At 41.5% G+C, this 19,360-nt stretch overlaps 1 protein-coding gene across 4 annotated transcripts; it reads right to left on the bottom strand.

Moving 5' to 3' along the window:
• Positions 1–316: 316 nt before the first annotated feature.
• rprd2a (regulation of nuclear pre-mRNA domain containing 2a) lies at positions 317–19,035 on the bottom strand. Of its 4 annotated transcripts, none has more exons than XR_014799320.1 (12): positions 18,570–19,035; positions 10,618–10,747; positions 10,314–10,465; positions 9,895–9,947; positions 9,619–9,745; positions 9,342–9,517; positions 8,731–9,073; positions 5,939–6,142; positions 5,297–5,479; positions 3,193–5,202; positions 681–829; positions 317–532 (listed from the first exon to the last, which is right to left on the bottom strand). XR_014799320.1 is itself a non-coding variant. In XM_084920325.1 (10 exons), exons 1-10 carry the CDS (start codon positions 18,742–18,744, stop codon positions 3,503–3,505), a joined length of 3,243 nt encoding a protein of 1,080 aa, XP_084776451.1. In that variant the 5' UTR covers positions 18,745–19,035; the 3' UTR covers positions 2,521–3,502. The 4 variants fall into 4 exon arrangements, 1 of the variants encoding a protein (XP_084776451.1); XR_014799321.1 differs by having other exon boundaries at positions 317–528; XR_014799319.1 differs by having other exon boundaries at positions 317–829.
• Between the last annotated feature and the right edge of the window lie 325 nt (positions 19,036–19,360).

Raw genomic sequence — 19,360 nt, 5'->3', positions numbered from 1 at the left:
ATCTGAAATGGAAATACTAATTGATCCAATCAAAATTGTCCTTTCGTGCAGGTGTAATGGACTCCCACAATGACTGTAACTTAATTACACAAATGTTTCCCGGAAGATTTAAATGCTCCAGAAATGGGTCTTAAACTCAATGTTCATTAAAGGTCATAAGAGACACTCTCTTTGAATTTTGTCTCTTACAACAAAATTTCAAAGTCTGGTTAAAATTGAGACATTTTTAAATTGAAGTGCAACTTTCTTAAACTGAGCTTATGGAGATGCTCGTTTGTTAAATACTGTAAGGAAATGACCAGACAACGACGCTGTGTTTTGTTTTCATTTGCACAATGATCATTTATTCCACAAAAACATGCATTTAATGGGTATCTGTACAGGTTGGAAGCATGAAAAGCACAGATTTGTTTAAAGCAATGTAAAGAGAAGGCAATAAAATAGCTGTAATTATTCATAAGGTTATTAATAATCCTGGCTGTACTCACATGGTCCTCTATGTCCAGCCGTCCTCCTTTCCTGTGTTTCCTCACTCACACACACAGACACACACACACAGGGACGGAGAACAAATAGAACCATTTTCAACATTTTATTTTCCCCCCACTCTGTATTGATTGTTTTGATTTCCTGCTGGTGGCACTTAGTTTCTGATGTAGCTATTAAACTGAAAGCCTTACCGGTGCACAGCGTTCATAACAGGCCGTGAAGAGCCATCACTGCGAGCGGTGCAGGATTCAAAGAGAGGAGCCGCCACCATCTTCATCAGTTAACATGTGGGGGAAAGGTTTCCATCACATCAGACACATCAAAGTGTGGCTCTGGATCCCTGAGGATGAAAACAGGAGCGAGGAGGGGAGGGGATGAGAAACGGGGAATGAGTTCAAAAAAATTCAGGGGGAAGGAGGTGCGTGTGTGTAGGTAACGTTCACTCACTTCATCCTTTGCGTAAACACAAAGAAAAATGCGTACACTAAGGTGACCTGACACATTTACACACGTCCCCGATATGAAGGCTGATAAATGCTGAATAATTTAGTTATTTATTGAATTTTTCGTGCTATAGGCTACCCCTCCCCTCTCTAACAAAGTGACTCTGGGAAGCTGTGCTGACATCTGGCGACGGCCGGCTCACCTGTGACTATGTTTAATTTCCAAGTAAACTCCGCAGATTAAAAACTAACTTCTGACCAATAAAGATGTCGAATGGGAGCACTCGTTTTCTATTTGTTCCCTCCAATTGTTTTCACCTAACACCGCTTTTTTGTTTTCGTGTTTGTGTGCGCGAAGGGAACGATTTATTGCTAAAATCGAAACTCATTTCCCTAAACGACCTCCGTGCTAATTAAAGTAGACCTAAATTAAGGGCAGTTTTAACTGCACGGATTTATCAGTTAGGAGCCCATTCACATCGACACTTTTAAAAGGAACAAATTAAGCTGTATTATTTGCCGCTTACGCACTTAGAAATAAAAGTCCCAATAATAATGTCTTTTTTAACTTCTCATACTTGATTTAATGCAATAATTTAATGGCCGCACTAAGAAACTGCAAATGAATTAAGGGAAGTGGGTCTTTCGGTACTCGATTATAACTGCCTAATCAATCCAACTGATCACCACTTTTGTCTTTTAGAGTGATTCTCACGCTGAGGCTGTGTGTGTTTGGCACCAAATCGATCTGGACCTCTTCAATTAAAGAGAATATTTGCGGAGACAAGAGAGCCTTACTGAAAACGTGTTCGTTTCAAATTAAGCCAAACTGACTGCATTAACGCTCCCTGCACAGTTGCCTCACATGGAGACACCTAACAGACCTTTAACTGCTTTAAGGATCCAGTTACGCGTAAAACCGCCGCTACTTTATTTTGGATCTCAGCCAAACTAATCTTTTGCAAATTTATTCTTGTTACTAGGCAACTTTTCGGGCATCTGCCCAACAAAGCAGAGCAAATGTGATTCGATTAAACTAAGTAGCCTATGCACACAGAGGTACACACAATCAGCGTGGACACTACTTCTTTAACCGTATTTATATTAACTACCGAAAAACTTAAAGACCTAATGTAATAAAAAAAAGTGACTCAGAGCAAAAATCTGACTTATCAAGTTAAGATGTTTTTCTTTAGAAATGTCTATCCCTATAAATGTAACAAATGTAGTAAACGGAGCTTTTTCTTCTAATATCACTTTTATCTGGTCTGATGCAGCAACTTATTTTAAACCTAATGGGATGCTGATACATTGATGAACACATTTCCCAAACAGTATTATAGATTTAATCCTTAAATTATGAACCATAGCTTAAAAAAAAAGAAAAAAAAGAAACCCCACAACACTCTTTAGTGTTACCTGCAGTCGTGTTCATGAGTAATGGGGCCAGTGGCGTTATAATTTCTGTGTGAATAATTAGAGGTCCTGGCTTAGGTGCTTTTAAATGTGATGCAGAAGTAAAGGCAGTGATGCAACAGGTCAGGGATCAGAGATAATAAAAAAAAAAGAATAAATAAATAAACAACACTTTTTTCAAACTCAGATTTTTATTGGTCAGTACAAATAAACGAAAGTGAAGCCGACTGTCTTCATCCTCCTTCCAGAAATGCACTTCTTCTGCGTCGGTGTTGGAGGCTGGAAAAAAAAATCCCCCCCCTTGACTAGACTTGTGTCGCCTTCCTAAACGGGACGTAAAAATTATCGCCGAAGGGATCTTGCGCATAGGTGGGGAAAAGCAATGCTTCACAAAAAACAAAAAGACAAAACACAGAACATTTGGAGCTGGAACAATGAGAAATAATTCTGCCAAATATGCTAATGTGTACTGTAGAAGAAACAGAAATTCCATAGCATACACTCGGTTTGTCATACCCAAAGACAAGTTGAAATTAACGATTTTTCAAACGCTAATGGGATCCTGCTGATACGGGACTGAAGCAGTCAAAACTGCTCACTGAAAAACTAAATAAGAGCAGAAACACTGCACCAACTACACTCTTTTCTCACCGTCTTAGCAAAAATAACTGTCTTTCAAAAAAAGTGTGGAACTATCTGTGTCTAGTTGGTTTAGACTGGACTGCATGCACACACACGTACCATGCACGCACTCTGACACGCTTACATTTAATGCAGTGCTTCATATTGGAGGAAATGATACAAAAAGTGAATTTTATATATATATATATGTATATATATCCACCTCTTATCTTCTTTAATCTTCTGTCTTCGCTCTTCAGCTCAGCAACCCTCTCAGAGGCACCGTGTTCTTTATGTCTCTTGGTGTTGGCTCTCCTCAGTCTTCCGCACACCCTTTTTTCTTTCTGCATTTAAAGTTTTTTCTTCTGGAAGCTGCTGAATTAATTCTTCTTCAGCTCAGCTTTGCCACATCGTGCCCACCCCAGTGCAATAACTGCACATTCGTCCACCTGCAGTCTCCATTTCAGTTTTTAGGAGGCTTTTATGACCTCCAAGACTTTTGACTGTGAGCAGTCTCAGGGCTACATGCTCAGTCAGTACCGTGGGGGCATAAAGGGTCTCTTAGGGGGGAACATTGGGCCTCCTGGTCTTAGACCTGGACGTTTGCCTCTAAACCTCGGGTCAGGACCTTGAAATCGAGGAAATGGGGGGCGAGGAGGTCCTCTGGGGTGTGGGTGATGTGCAGGGTGAGGAGGTCGATGCGGAGGTCGTAGACCGGGATGACGGATTTCGTGATGAGGCGGTGGTCTCCTAGGAGGGTAGTGCGGAGCAGGGGGGCTGTGATGTGGGTAGTCGTGGGCGTAGTAAGGCTCCTCTGAGTTTGAGAGTGGAGGAGTGAGGCGGCCTCGAACTCGGGGATAGTGGTGTGGAGGGCTGCCTGGTCTGTAATACGGGTCATCTGGGCCGTGATAAGGGATGTCTTGGAAATAAGGGGGCTCGTGCTGGAGGAGTTCGTCGTGGTGCCGCTCGAGGTCCCCCTGGTAATGCCGGTCATCTGACTGGTGATGTAAATCCTCAGGGTTATGTGGCCGATGCTGGTCAGTGTCATACAGATGTTCATCAGGATGATACAGGGATTTGTGTTGATGATCATGGACCACCATCCCACTGATGACACTCTCAGTTCTGGCCCCGAGCACGTCCCCAGAGTCTGTGCCGGGAATCGGCTGCTGCTCCGGAGGAATCATCGAATTGCTGGCCGATGAAAGGGAAACCTCAAAACCGCGAGGAGGGGGAGGTAATCTTGGGACAGGAGGAAGATTGCTTTTAAAGAAACCATGCAATGGGGTGCCCCCTTGCTGGGAGAGCAGCTCTTGAGGTTCACGAGTTTGCTCAGCTTGGTATGGATAAAGTCCGGATGTCTTGTTTGCTTGAGCCCCTCCAGGCATATTATAGCCGCTGGGCTGCTGAGAGCTCCCCTCTGGGTAAGTGTCACCGTACCAACTCCTTTCACTAGGCCCATGAAAGCTGTCAGCAGTCTGTGTGTTACCGGCACTGCCTGGGGCTCTTTCTCCAGGCACTGGCCCTCCTGTCTGTGCAGAAATCTGCTGGTAATGTCCAACCGGGGCAGTAATCCCATGTTCAGAGATCTCCTGTTTGCCAAACGGGTACGCCTGGTAGATCTGCCCATTCTGAGCCACACCTGGCTGCAGGTGAGCAGGCTGTTGAGGATTGTTGGGGTTCGGCTGTGTGCTATTCTGGTATGCAACAGGAGCCATTATTGCAGATTCAACAGATGACTGACTTAACTTGGGAGCAAATGGAACCACCATTGGCTTGTCCATAATCTCATCTTGAGTAGGCGTGCCTCCCCCCTCGTCCCGCACAGGTGTCCCATCCTGGGTGTCTGTGCAAGTAACCGGACTATGATTATTGCTTCCGAGAGCTGGGTTTGTTGAAAAAACCAAGTCAAATGCACTAAAAGCAGGGTTTCCCTGCAAGAAGCTGTGTATTTTAGACTCTAAACTTGTAGAGGATGGTTCAGGATCTGTTGTCAAATCCATGTCTCTATGAAGAGCCTGAACCAGGGCAGAGGCAGGGTTGGAATTCTGGGGGGATGCTTGGGTGCTTGAGCTCTGCCTTGCAGTAGAGCTGGATAGGGGAAGCACAGATGTGCCAAAGGAGTGAGGCAAGCTCTGAGAGGGTACCGCTGATGAAACTGTGGATGAAGGAGAGGCAGTAATCTTGCCTGTACTGGAGGAGTCAGCTGAGCTGCCCACAACAGAGGTGATGCCTAAGGGGCACAAGGAAGATAGAAGAAAGATAAGCAAGGGTGCTGCTATAAATCAAAATTTCTTTGAATACTTTAAGTAAAGGTTGATTCTCACCTTCGAGGCTGCTTTGACCCTGGACTTTGGACAGAGCACTGAGGAGGTCTGCAGGACTCACTTCTACCTTGGAGAGGATACTAACCAGTGAACTGGGGTCCTGTGCTGCCACAGGAAGAGCAGGCGTGCTCTTAACTGAGGAGACAGCGGGGGCAGCTGCAGGAGGAGTCTCCACTAACGGCGCTGCAAAAAACAAAGCTACACTCACTCACAGAGTAACCCACCATATACTAACTTTTTATTAGACAGTTAACAGATCTGTGAAGGCCAAATGTTCATTCATAGATTTATGCATTATGAGGTATATTTAAAACAAACTAACTTTGACATTTGACAAACCTACTGGATTAACTTAAATACTCTGTTAAATCTATGCAATCTAAATGCACTGAAAACATATATGCAGTTTAAGTACATACTCACATATGCTCTTAAGATCTTTTTGCTTATCTCTACATTAAAAATTAATGACACTGCAAAGATATTAACGCTCCAAACACATTGCAAACCCAGTTGGTTTTTCCATAGCAGAAGTCGAGACACGCTTAATGACGGCACGTGGAAGATTTTATTTTATTTTATTTTGAAAGAACCGAAAGAAATCATCTATGTGCATGTCACAAAAAGGCCCTCGCTACTCACCTGTGTTCTTCACGACTGAGCTTAAGCTGTTGAGGATGGAGCCAATTTTATTCATGTCCACACTTTCCAGAGCGGCCGCTGGAGCGGCAATGGGAGACGCGATATGTGCGACGATGGGCTGCTCTGTCGCTACTAATGGCACGCTTTTTGCAGGCATCGGTGCGGGCACCTCTGGGTGGAGAACGGGTTCTGTCCGCTCTTCAACTGAGGAAAGAAAATATGGCAGCGATAACAGTGAGAGAGGGCCAATGTAATGGTGCAGCTAAGTGCAGTTCCTCTACATTTGGTTTTTGTGACTAATTTTGTTGCTGTCACCTGATTTCCAGGGCAAATTTCTCAAAAGTTACTCAAATAATGGTTGCAGGAAGGAATGTGGTGCAAAAAAGAGAACAGAAAATATATTTATGACTCTAGCTGTATATTCACAAGTGTTTTAATATTTTTAATATTAAAAATGTTTCCTAGAGATGTAGGGTACTGAGATTTGCTTTTGCAGAGACCTGATGCTCAAAGTAAGCTCAAGATGGATAATTACATTAGAACATTTTCTCTTTAGCGGTAACCAAAGCTAATTATTTACTTCTATATCATCCTATCCCTACCAGCTTATACTGTCATCCCGACTTTCTCCATGTCCTCATTCACTACATCCATGAACCTCCTCTGCGCTATTCCATATTCAGCATCCTTAGCCTTGCTTCTCTAACTTTGTCTCCAATTTCCTCGACCTGAGCTGTCTCTCTCTCTGACGTACCAATTTCTAACCCTAGTCACTCCCAATGAAAACTTCAACTCTGCCACATCTGGCTCCAGTTTTGAAATGACTCCATTTGGTCAGTGTAGCCACTAAAACCGCTTGGATGCTTCAGGATTAATGAATTCCTCTAAATAACAGGTGTAATTTGTAAAGCCTGATTTATCTTTGACGCAGAGCTTTAACAGATGTCCACAGCAGGCGATGGTTTCACCTGTGATCACAATGCATCCATCTAAGTAAATGCATACTCTGTGATATGTGATGGCGGTGGGCTGGGCACACGCTAGAACTCAAACTACATTGAGGAAGAATATTCCTATTTTAACATGCAGGTCAATTTAAGAATGTGCACATCAGCTACTGCGCAGATGCTGTTTCTTCCATGGAGTTATGGGCTCAAAATGTGGTCATAAATATTTTGTACTTGTAAACAAGATTTGTATGTGTAAAAAAGATTTGTGTGTGCGTAAAAAAGATTTGTGTGTGGACTTAGCCCAAAAAACCCCCCTGCAAGTTACAAGTACGAATTTTGACCCTATTTTTCTTCCTTTCATCTGATTGGTCAATGTCATGTCAATCACAAATGTAACAATCCAATCAGAGAACAGATGGGTTTGGCTGTCGGAGGGGCGCTTTTTTGAACTGCAGGTCCTTGAAGGGTGATACAGTTTGAAGCTGGAGGAGCTCTATATAAATATCCGATAGCAGCTAGGTCCCCTAACTTTCAGCAGCTGTTGAAAGGGTAAAGTTGTGCTATATCAGTGGTTAGAAATACCATTATTACTTTAGGATTAGTTTAACACAAAGTCAGGGCTGACCCGGGACCATTGCTGTGAGTCACAGTGCGCAGCATAAAAGTCCTTTCACATCGGACGCAGGATGTGCTGCTAATGCTAACTAAAAGCAAAGGATCCAGAATTTGTTGTGCTGACTGCTGGGCTCTGTGGGTTTTTTCAGCAGCTCTACCTGTACTAGATGCACCTGCTCCTTGTCTTTTCTATCTCTGACTTTATGTCCTCTACAAGAGTTTCTGTTTTTTTTGCTGGTTCTTCAAATGTTCAATAAAAACATGTATGCTAATTCATAACAAAGAAAGCTTTGTAATGAAGACTGTCATTTCCAAAACACTGCCCGCCCCCACCCCGCGGTCTGCAGCGCTGTTGAAAAGGCTGTGTCACGTAGACCTGTGACACAAAAATCACCAAACTCGGACGACCACAGACTGTTTTCCTTCGTGGTGATGAAGGAAAACGCTGGGTTGGCATGTAAAAGGGCATTTATTCCCTTCAAAGACCTGCAGTTCAAAAAAAGCGCCCCTCCGACAGCCAAACCCATCTGTTCTCTGATTGGATTGTTACATTTGTGATTGACATGACATTGACCAATCAGATGAAAGGAAGAAAAATAGGGTCAAAATTCGTACTTGTAACTTGCAGGGTTTTTTTGGGCTAAGTCCACACACAAATCTTTTTTACGCACACACAAATCTTTTTTACAAGTACAAAATATTTATGACCACATTTTGAGCCCATATGGAGTCTCATCAGATTGTGTATAACAGACATTTTGTCTTCATTAAATGGTCAGAAATGAGAAGAAAACTGTCAAACTTCTGTCAAATAAGGTAACACAGACTCATCACCTTTCTTATTTCGAACGCAGTCAAATCCAAAAGGCCCTTTTTTTTCTTCCAGGAAAAACTTTAACAAGTCAGCTTATCTCAAAACAAACGAAATATGTAAAAAGACTGCTTTTAAAATTAAAACTAGGAACATTTGAACTAGTTAGATGACACCATGTAACATCTGTATTAACTACTACCGACAGCAGGTTCAAAAGATGCTACTGCAAAAGTTGAAACAATGATTGTCATGCAATGCTTGAGAACTTTTGTGTCATTACGGTGCTTGCCCAGCTCTCCTGTGTTTGTCATTTCATTCTTTTTAGTAAAGTACTGAAGACCAATATAAAAACCACACAGCACTTAAAAAGCATTGTAGAGGCTTGAAATCCCAAAACATTACCCCCTCCTTACCTATGATGCCCCCACTCTCCATTTCGTCCTCAGACAGCTCCATGTCCTCCACCTCGCGATTGTCATTCTCACCGAGAGCCTCTGTGTCTCTGGGAGACCCCCCCGGGGAGGACAGAGGGCTCGGGGCTGGGGGCTCTGCATCATCGTCCATTGCAGAACCATCGAGGTCTGGATCGGGGTGGGCCATTTCTAGACCGTGGAAAGGAGACTCTGAGCCTGTTGGAGATGGAGCGTCTGCCGAGGGAGAGGGGATGGGTGACTCGTCCAGGTCGGGCAAGGTGGACTTCAAGGTGTCCAGCTTACGCTTGAGGTGGGACACCCGGTTAGCAAATGTTTGGTAGGCCTTGAGAGGAGAAGCAACGGAGTTTAAATACATGAAAATGGAAATGTTAAGTCTATTAGCCAGTTTTAATACAGACTTCACGCAAATTCAAACAGCAAGATAGAGAGGCATAAGGTTTATCTACAGCTAGCAACAAATAAGAGTCTAAAATATAATGTACCAAAATGCCCAACACAAGCTGGGTAATAAACCTACAGGTAACTGAATTTCTTCATGCTTTAGAACAAAAAAAAACCAAACAAATTAAAAATAAACCTCTTTCACTTACGTTAGCTACAATCTTCACTTCCTTGTACTGCATCTCATAGAAGATATCTGCGTTGGTGAGTGCCTCCATGAGTTGAGGTAGGATTTTGTTTTGTTTATCAAAGAACTTCACGAACTCCTGTAGCTGTGCGCTTCCTTCCTCAAAGTCCTTGGAGAACTTCTTTCCTCCTGCCTTATCTGCAAGAACCAAGCAGTAATGTGAGGAAATCATCAAAGTCATAACCCATCCTTCCTATCGCTCCAGGTTAGACTGTATAGCAGCAAGAAGAATAAGACACCTTTGAGTTTCTTGAGGGCATCAGAACTGAAGATGTCAACCCTCATAGCTGCCAGCTGTTTCTCTCTGAGGTCGACCTCCTCCAGAGATCTCTTGTACTTGGACAGCTGGTCTATGAGTGCCTGCGGCTAAAGCAGAGGGAGCAGTCAGTCATATCAGAAGTGCAACAAAGTCTGATCACAGTGTTTGAGTCAAAGACAAGACGATAACAACCGTGCTTGTAAAACGGCACAGCTGGAGTTTAGTGAGGAGTTTTAAACTCTAACATCACACTTACCACGAATTCAGCAACGACCTTGGATCGTAGATCAGCTTTAGACTCGACTGGAGCTTTAAAATAAATAAAAAGCCCATAAACTCAAACAGCAAAATTAACTACAAACACCCAGAAATCTACACAACAGAATGAAATGCAACATTATTTAAGAACTGAGATCATAATTATTTAACGGAATTATTCCTAAACTCTGGGAAAACTGTGGATGTATTAAACCTAATAAATAAGAAATTTGTCTTAAAGCCAATTAAATTAAACATTAAATAAATTGTGTTTTCATAATCACTGACAGCCAAAACTGTAACTACAATTAAAATACAATTAACTGTACAAGGTGCCACGACTGGTAACGACAAGTTTCATGTTAAGATGGCGCATCTAATAAAATTAAAAATTATATAAATAATAAGCAAACTTACTTTTTTGCTCCACAGGAGTGACAGGAGGGGACTCCTCTTTGATCAGGGCGTTCTTAAGGTCGGCAATGAGAGTCCCTGAATACACACCTCTCTCCTCCCAGATGGACAGTATCCTCTCTGCTGATTTTATCACCTTCGAGTCACCTTCACAGCTACAGAGAGGGGAGATGATAAAAACTATAATGATGGCTGCTGGATTTATGTGTCCGAATGAAACAAATGAGAGGAATGATGGACAAGAAACACTGAAAGGTAGAGAGTAGCAGAAAGAAACATTGCACCAGTATCTCTACAAAGCACTTACTTAACCAGCTGGAAGGCGTCTGGAAGCACCTCGGCGAATGCCATTCGGTAAACGATGGCATTTTTCCTTTTACAGTTCTGGATGACGTCATTGGCGAGGTACATCAGGTTGAGCCTGTGTGAGGCGTCAGCTGTTGGAGGAAACAGAGGCGCTGATGTTAGCTTGTTTGAACAAGTTGCTTCTAATTATGGTGCTTTTATCTGCGGCTTTTCATTCCCTTAAATCTTTCATTGTTTTTACTGTTTTTGTTGCTGCACAGCATGTGTCCCATTTTTAAACGTGCATATGAAAAAATCTGACTTGAAACCTGTTGAGCCTAAATATACAGAGAAGCAGCTCAGCTCTCTTTCACCTATTTTATTAAATATTGGTCAAAATCAGTAGTGGTCCAACATACTGCTTAATTTATTATCAATTTATAATTTTTGTACTTTATAAAAAGGTCAACATTTTTACTTAATGCCCAGTTAAACTAAATAAATGACAAAAATCCATTATAGACATGAGTGATTAAGTCTGAAGTGATAAATCAGATTCATAAACAACACAGAAAAGATAGCATGCAGTCAACAGCTACCAAGAATATTTAATCAGCTGCTAACTGTTAAACATGACGTGAAATCATTTACACAATCTTTGTTCACATTTTATGACCTAAACAAGGAGTTTTAAAAATGCCTTTTTTATAGTTTACACACACCATGTGTCATTTTTATTTGCAGTTTTTTTTATATTTATGATATGATATCAGCTCATAATATCTCCTGGTCAATAGTTTAATGAGTGCTTGATAAAATAACCAACATCCAGATGCAAAATAAGTCTGCAGTGCAACTAATTTCAACTCTCTGTACACAAATAATTTTGCTTTAAATAATCAAGTCTCTATTAATTCTCTAATTGTCTAGATGACAGATGAAAGCCACGCTTCTTACTCATCAGGAGTAGAAAAGCAAAAGGCTGTTGTTTTCCTTATAATGCTGAGGGTTTGAACCCTAAACACAATCACTACAAAACAGTTTACTTTGAAATTTTTCCTGCAGCACTGAGATCCACGAGTGCGATCACATTAGAAGAACAAAGTTGATTAAACTGTAATATGCTCAGAGATCACTCTAAATTCTCCAAAGTCAAACACCGTTTCAGGTAACTGTAAAATCACTGCGACCAAGATTAACAGCGAAACAGACAAGCGAGAGCCAAAGACATCCATCTATGAATACCTTCATTAAAAGGTGGAAACAATCAGCTCGAGGCTTCAAAATATGACATCAAAACCAATCGGTGACATCACAGTGGCTAGTCATCTTTTACATACAGTCTATGTTTTAACTAGAGATACAGTGATCTGGGATCAGCTGATTTTCAAAATTTTTAGACTAGTGACTAACTAGTCAGCCTCTTGTATATTAAATTACAAAGCGGCCCGTTCAACGCATGTGCAACACATGCACAGCAGTGCAGGCATTATCAAAAGGAGCCTATCCTAGCTACCATAGGTCAAGAGGCGGGATACATCCTGGACACGAGTCCACCTCGCTGCAGGCCTAACACACAGAGACAGAACTATTCAAACACACCTCACTACAACTCACAAAACCCACTAACTGCATGTTTGTAGGAGGAGGTCAGAGTATCCAGAGAGGACCCACGCAGACAACAGAAGAGCATGCAAACTCTAAACAGAAAGACGTAACAAGATGATGGATTTGAACGCAGGACCTCTTGCTGACGGGCAGCACTGCTAACCACCACCCCCTCACCCAATGAAGAACGTCTCCAGTTGAATCAAGCTTTCCAAACAGTAGTGTATTTTACATTTTTATTCTCTTTCTGTCTCTCACACACTCACACACACACACAATTAGTAGCCAAGCCAGCAGAAGCTGAAGAAATTACTGCAAAAGACGTCACCAAAAGGTCAGTGAACCCCATCTGGTGATGGATATTGATACAACTTCATTGATTCCAATGCCATTATCGATTCTGCTTATAGGTCAGATTCATTATTGATTCTTTTACTGACCTGATCCATGTTTGGATGTTTTTCAACATCAACACGACTGTTTTAAAACATTTTTACGTTTAAGATCCCTCCAGTTCTTGGGCAGCCTAAACCGAATACAGCATTTCCATTAGTGAGAACACGTCTTTTATGTGCTATAAGAGATGAAGGGCATCTACAATCTGATTTTACACGTTTTTTTCCTCAGTTTATGTGTGAAATGCTTGAAAGTGGGTGTGCAGAAGCTCCACTGCCATGCTTGACATCATTGCTCTGCAAAGTGAAAGAAAAAAAGATTCCTCTTATCAGGAAGAGGAACTGATACAACTTTGATAAACCGGAAATTTTGGTATGGATTCTTCACTGGAACTGGTTTTTAATTACCGTAATTGTCGGGCTATAAGCCGCTACTTTTTGCACAAGCTTTGAACCCTGCGGCTTTTATTCAGGTGCGGCTTTTCTATGGATTGTCCATGATTTTTGTCATATCATAAGACGATTTGTTTTATTTGTTCCGCTGTTGTACGGCACTACGTTGCCTGGCGGAAGGGCATGTGATCAGACACACAGTATCGGGGTTCAAGAGTGGTATGTTGGTCACATGTCCATCCGCCAGGCAACATAGTGCCGTACAAGCAGCGCGAAAAACAAACTTCAAAGTAGCGCTACGCGTTCAGCAGGAGGCGTGGATGATGAGTGGCGATAAACTTGCGAAAAGCAAGTTATGCTCAACTCCACCGGTGGAATCTGACAGCGTGGAAAAGTGTGAAAACATCCATGATCACCAACGGATTTCGAAGGGCTGGACTGCTGCATGATGGAGAGGAGGACACCGCCACGGCCCTTCTGAGGGTGTTCGACTCTGACAACGAGGATTTGTTTGGTTTTGAAAGTGACAACGAAGGAAAGAAGCTGAGAGTGGATGACGTAGCCATCCTGAGCCTGTTCGTATCCGACACTGGAGAAGAGGACTTTGGTGGTTTTAGTGCGCAGGAAGAAGAGAAAGATGGTGGTGAATGACTGACTTTTCTTCTTGTTAAAGCCGTGTCGCTGCACCTGAGCCTAAAAGGTAGTCCGAATCTATTTTTCTGGTGTGCTGTAGGTTATTGTTATGTACTACATTTGTTACTCATTTATGAAGCACAGTACATGTTTCGTACTTGTAATTACCGGTACTTGTACATATACCTAAAAAGTTATGCAAATATGTACCCATAACTTGTTTTTCAAAATATTAATAAAAGGGGTGTGTCTCCAAACAGCCATCTCTTTCCTGACAATTCCCTTTGTGCATATTCTCTTACATATGATAAGTCAACATTGAAACACCTGCGGCTTTTAGTCAGGTGCGGCTAATGTATGTACAAAACAGGATTTTCCCCTGATTTTAGCTTGTGCGGCTAATATTCAGGTGCGCTTTGTAGTCCGGGAAATACGGTACTGTCCCTAACTCTGTACAGTGATCTGTGGTTTTACTATTATTGTTTAAACATAAGATCTGGGATCTTTTTTTTTTTTTTTCTTAAATCAAGACATTTCTGTTGGACAATATTAATGTTTTCCAGCTTATCTCCAGCCAATCTGGTGCACTGACTTAATACTACTTACAATTAGGGTGCAGTTAGTAAGATGTAGGTATATTAAAAATACCTTAGTGCAGTAGTAGTATTAAGTAAGTTCGACTCCACCCCTGTTGTTTTGTTTAGGACAGAGGTGTCAAACATAAGGCCCGGGGGCCTGAATCGGCCTGACAAAGGCTCCAATCTGACCTAATCTGACCCCCAGCTTTGGAAAATGCGACAAAGGGCATAGGTTTTTAACCTTTTAGCTATATTTTCACAGGTTTGACAGCTTTTTCTGCTGATAAAGATGTCCCCACAGCCATTAATACCACACCAAAGTAGTTAAGTAATAGATAAACAATTAGATTCGTCTTTTATTGTCATTGCACGTGCACATGGGTGCTCCATACCAACTGTGCAGGAATAAAATATAAATAGTAAGACAACAGAAATGCCTAACAAGCAATAGGAATATATACAAAACCAGAGGAAGCCCTGCAATAGAAAGACACTGTCTGTTAAATGACAGAAACAGAAGTTCCTGTCTCACTGTCTAATATTGACATTTCTATTAAAAAGGAAACAAAATCTTCATCAATTAACAAACACTTTGTTTTATAAACACAGGAGAGTCTGGAAAGTGAGCTACCAGAATGTTTTCTGGTGCTTGTGTTTTCCTACATTTATCATGTAGAAAAAAAACTAAGATATGCTGTTGAAATTGCATTATTTATCTAATATTAAGATATCTCTGGGAATAAACGTGTAGTTAAAGTTTCACTCCACCAACCCACCTAAGAACAAAGTGGGCTGTATGTGATGGTCAATGTAAAATGCTCTTGGCATCACTGGTTCAGAACTTTTCCAAAATAGTAAAAAAAAAACAAAACACAAAAAACCCCAGATATGACACTATAGAGACAAAAATGTCCCCTTGTTTTATCAGACGAACACAAGGTTAGATTTAATTTACAACACCTTTTTGGCATTGCTGGCTCTCCTTTTACAAAACAGAAAAAGGAGAGCCAGCAATGCCAAAAAGCTTGATATACTTTCTATTAAATTACTGTAACAAATCTGATATATTAATCCACGCATTTAACAATTTCTTTCTTATTTTCGTTCTCAAGTTCATCCAGAAAGCTTTGGTAGCTTCCAGTTAATACATTTAAATGCTATGTTTTTAAATGTATTTATTAAGTGTTATTCAGATGTTTAAAACATCTGTCTTCACGGTACACCACTAAGCCTAAATCCCTAACAGGCTTTAAACTGCATAAATACAAAACTCAGGTGTCAGATATAATGAAACAGTCATATCTTTAATGACAAAATGGAGACAATGTCTAAAAGAGGATAACACTATACTGCAATCACAGAGGGAGAACCACAACTCTCTGCTGTTAATAAGTCTCCACACTAAACATACTTTGCCGTCTTCGTCAGCAAAAGATAGCGATGAACTTTAAATTGACAGCAAATGCTAAAACCTCACTAGAGTACAAATTAATGAACAGTAGGTATAAAGGTCTCAATAGCAATGGCCTTTGTTTTAAATTACTGGACAATTCCAACTATATGAATGATCCTTAAGCTGCCAGTCAAAATAAATTACTCGAAAACTGTTCAAGGGCTGTGCATGAGATTTATTCACCTGCTCTGCAGAGAATCAGAAACAGACCACTATTCTCACGTCTGCAAGAAAAAGTTTGTGAACCTGTTTAAACTACTTCTGCACTGATTATTCATAAAATGTGAGCTGAATCTAAATCACAAACATAATCCAATTACACAAATAAAATACGCACATTGTACTTTTGTTGATATAATCTCACAGTGAAGGCTTGAAAATGTAGATTCAACTGTTAGGAGCTCCACTTAATCAGATGCTGCCTGAAGCATGGATTGTACAGGGGAACATTTGATACATAGAGATGACACTACCCAAGTGAAAACATGTATAAGGCAAAAGGATTGGTCCTAGCAAGGATTAAGATTTAAGATATAAGATTTGTCTTCTTAGTGTAAGACTGGTTGGTGGGAGCTGTGTCTTAATTACAGTTACTAGAAAGCTAGACGTGTGATCAAGACTGCAAAAGCATCTCCTAATACCTTGGCAATAACACAAAGTACTGACTGATTTATTATAAAATAAATAATAGAGCCCCACTGAGAACCTGGTGCAGTTTGACAAATTTCCAAACAAATATGTAAATAATCAAAGTGTCGGTGACAACTCCAATACTTAAAGTGAGTTTGTGTACTCGGTAACATTAGTTTACTCCAGCGGGCCACACGAGGAACTAAAACTGCTGTGGAAGGCCGCACCTGTACTGAACTCATTCTGCTCATAGTTACTTTTTATTTCTTTATAAACTGCTTCTGGTGAAAGTAGATTTTTAGACCCCCAAAAAAATCAAAAAGACCCCAATTAGACCCCAATTGTGGCCCCATGGATAAATTAACTGCCCAGCGCAGGTTTACGGTAACAGAATATATTTTGTCTACATCAGGGTTTTCAAGCAAAAGTCACCGGGGGACAAAATTGACCTGCCAAGGACTCCAATACGACCCACTTTTACAGCATTTCCTACTGAGAAAGACCTTCCCCTCGGCCATTCATACTACAACAGTGTAATATGTAAAGGACAAAAAATGATGCAGAAATTCCTGTTTTTTTTTCACTATCAACAAAAGAAAATTATTTTTGTTTGTTTATACACCCTGTCCAAGGTAAGAAAAAGAAAGAGAAACAGAAAGTTTACTGTGAATTAAGAAAAACTTCCTGTTTTGTAATTATCGGACAGTCTGGGCAATGAGTTACCAGAACTTTTGCTAGAATTTTACATATTAATTTCTTACAATGTAAGCACAAAGAATCATACTGGCAGGTTTACTAGAGCAACATTTCTTAACGTGTAGAACAAATGAGATGAACTGTTGAAATTGCACTTTTTAATATATTAAGATATCTCATTATTTAATGTTTATTTAAATTTGTTTACATTGACAGAAAGGAGGGTTTCACTCATCTGTCCCAATTACAATCAAAGTAAGGCGTATGTGGCCCTCGATGTAAAAAAAAGAGTATGGTATCCCTTGTCTAGACATTATGGATGGACATTGGTGTCCAGCCCCGTCCAAAACGTCACTGTTCCCCATGAGCTGATTACAAATAGCTCAGTCATACAGTTTGGTAACAAAACTGTCTTTCCAGTCTCATAATATGTTGTGATGTGGTAGGCTGTTAAATCTTGAATTTCCCGTTGTAGCCTGTAAAGCTGGCACAGGCTGACCTCTTGTAGCACTGTCAGAACTGTAAATTTGACAGGTTCACTACTCTGCACATTAGTTTATAAACTATTTGTAGACTACGCGGGTAAACGCAGGCTATAGTGTGCACATGGATGACAGCTTGAATGTCCCTGCTGTCAAAGGAGCGCCAGTTTTAAACTCCACCGTTTCCCGGCATTTCAACCTAATGCTGGGCTTACACTGTGCGATTTTTGGCCCATTTTGAGCCGATTTTTGAGTCGTGCGACCGTTTTGGCGATCGGCGATTGGCCTTCATCGTGCGTCGTGCATCGTGTAGTATACGTGGGGTAACGAGACGCGATTAACACCTCACGACCAGCTCCCGATCATCAATCGCTTGGTCGCGAGGATTTCAAACAGGTTTGAAATCCTCGCGACCGTCGTGAGGCTGTCACCGCAGTTTGTCACACTGCGCACGCGCAAACACAAATGTCAGCGAAAAAGACGGCGCAGCACGGCAGTGCAGCGTGTGATCTGGACACAAGCGATGGAGGCACAACTTGTAGAACTTTGGAAAGCTCATCCGAGCCTTTTCGATGTGGCCTCACAAAATTATCACGACCACAACAACCGTGAAAATAGTTGGATCTACACTGCTGCTCAATCACAGCTGCCTGATCAATGTTTTTCATTAGCAATTTAGCAAAGTTGATGGTGGTGGTGTGCGTGTCTGTGTGAGTGAGCGAAAGACAGAGAGGGAGAGCGAGCGACAGAATTTCTGTTATAACCTTCATTTTATGTACGCACAGTGTGAGCACTCAGGTCGCATCAGAGCATCGGGCCGTATAGTGTGAGACCCTGCATCGTGACCTATGAACTTCTAACCCCTGCGAGTCAACCGTACAGTTTGAGCAGGAGCTGAATCGCGCGACTGAAAAAATCGCACAGTGTCTGCCCAGCATAAGGCAAATAGGACAAAGACCTTAACGCGCCCGGATAAAGGTATGATTCGTCAAACAGCAGGAATCAAAACTATATTTAAAACATTTATAAGCACAAACATCTCATTGCAACCATTGCGATCGTTGAGCTCAAACGAGTTCAAAGGTGCAGGCAGTAGGGCTACTTACATTTCTTCAAGCACTTGATCCAGTGTCGCACTATCACACTGTGGTACTTCTTGTTGTCGATGCACCACGCGGACAGTCCTTGAATCGAGTCCATGGTGTTGGTCACATTTTGTAACTTTCTGTCCAAAGTGGACTCCAGAGAGCCGCTGGTAGCGGCTCCGGCTCCCGCTGCCATGTCCGGACGAGTTTGTTGGTGAAGGCTAGCACTTAGCTTAGCATGCTAGCTTAACGCAGCACAGGCATCCTTGCACTCAGAAGCCTCTCAGCCTGCTCCGAGATGCTAAAACGTCTTCAGTGTTTGCTAACCCGTGTCCCAATCCCTGTGTGTGTACAAATTATTCACGGTGAGCTTTCTTGTCGCGGCTAAACAGTCATATCGTTTCACATTGAAAGACTAAAACTCAGCGCCTCGCGGCATCCTGTGGATCTGTTTACTCGTTGTTGGTGGGGTGATGAAGAACACTTCCGCAAACACTGCTCGGTTATGGCGCCACCCAGTGTCACGGAAGGTGACTTTTCTCTTCTTCTTTGTTTTTTGTTAGCGACACCAGCTGCGCGTTATTGGTAGAGCAAGTGCACTGTTTGCTGTTTGTTGTGGCAGAGGAGTTTTAATTCTGTTTTAATATTTAAAAACTACTAAAGTGCTGTGCAAAAGTCTTGAGTCACCTCTCATTTCTACATGTTTTGCTTCCAAGGAACCAGACTTTCTTGTTATTTTGGTAGTCTTGAGCAATAGTTCTTCAGGCTTTCCGAAGGTCTTTCAAAGTTGCTTGTTTTTTCACTTATTTTCA

Source organism: Perissodus microlepis, chromosome 22, assembly GCF_051167445.1.
Source record: "Perissodus microlepis isolate ML-2025 ecotype Zambia chromosome 22, ASM5116744v1, whole genome shotgun sequence".
NCBI lineage: Eukaryota > Metazoa > Chordata > Actinopteri > Cichliformes > Cichlidae > Perissodus > Perissodus microlepis.
Note: the sequence above shows the minus strand (reverse complement) of the source record. Positions and strands in the feature narration are given on the sequence as shown.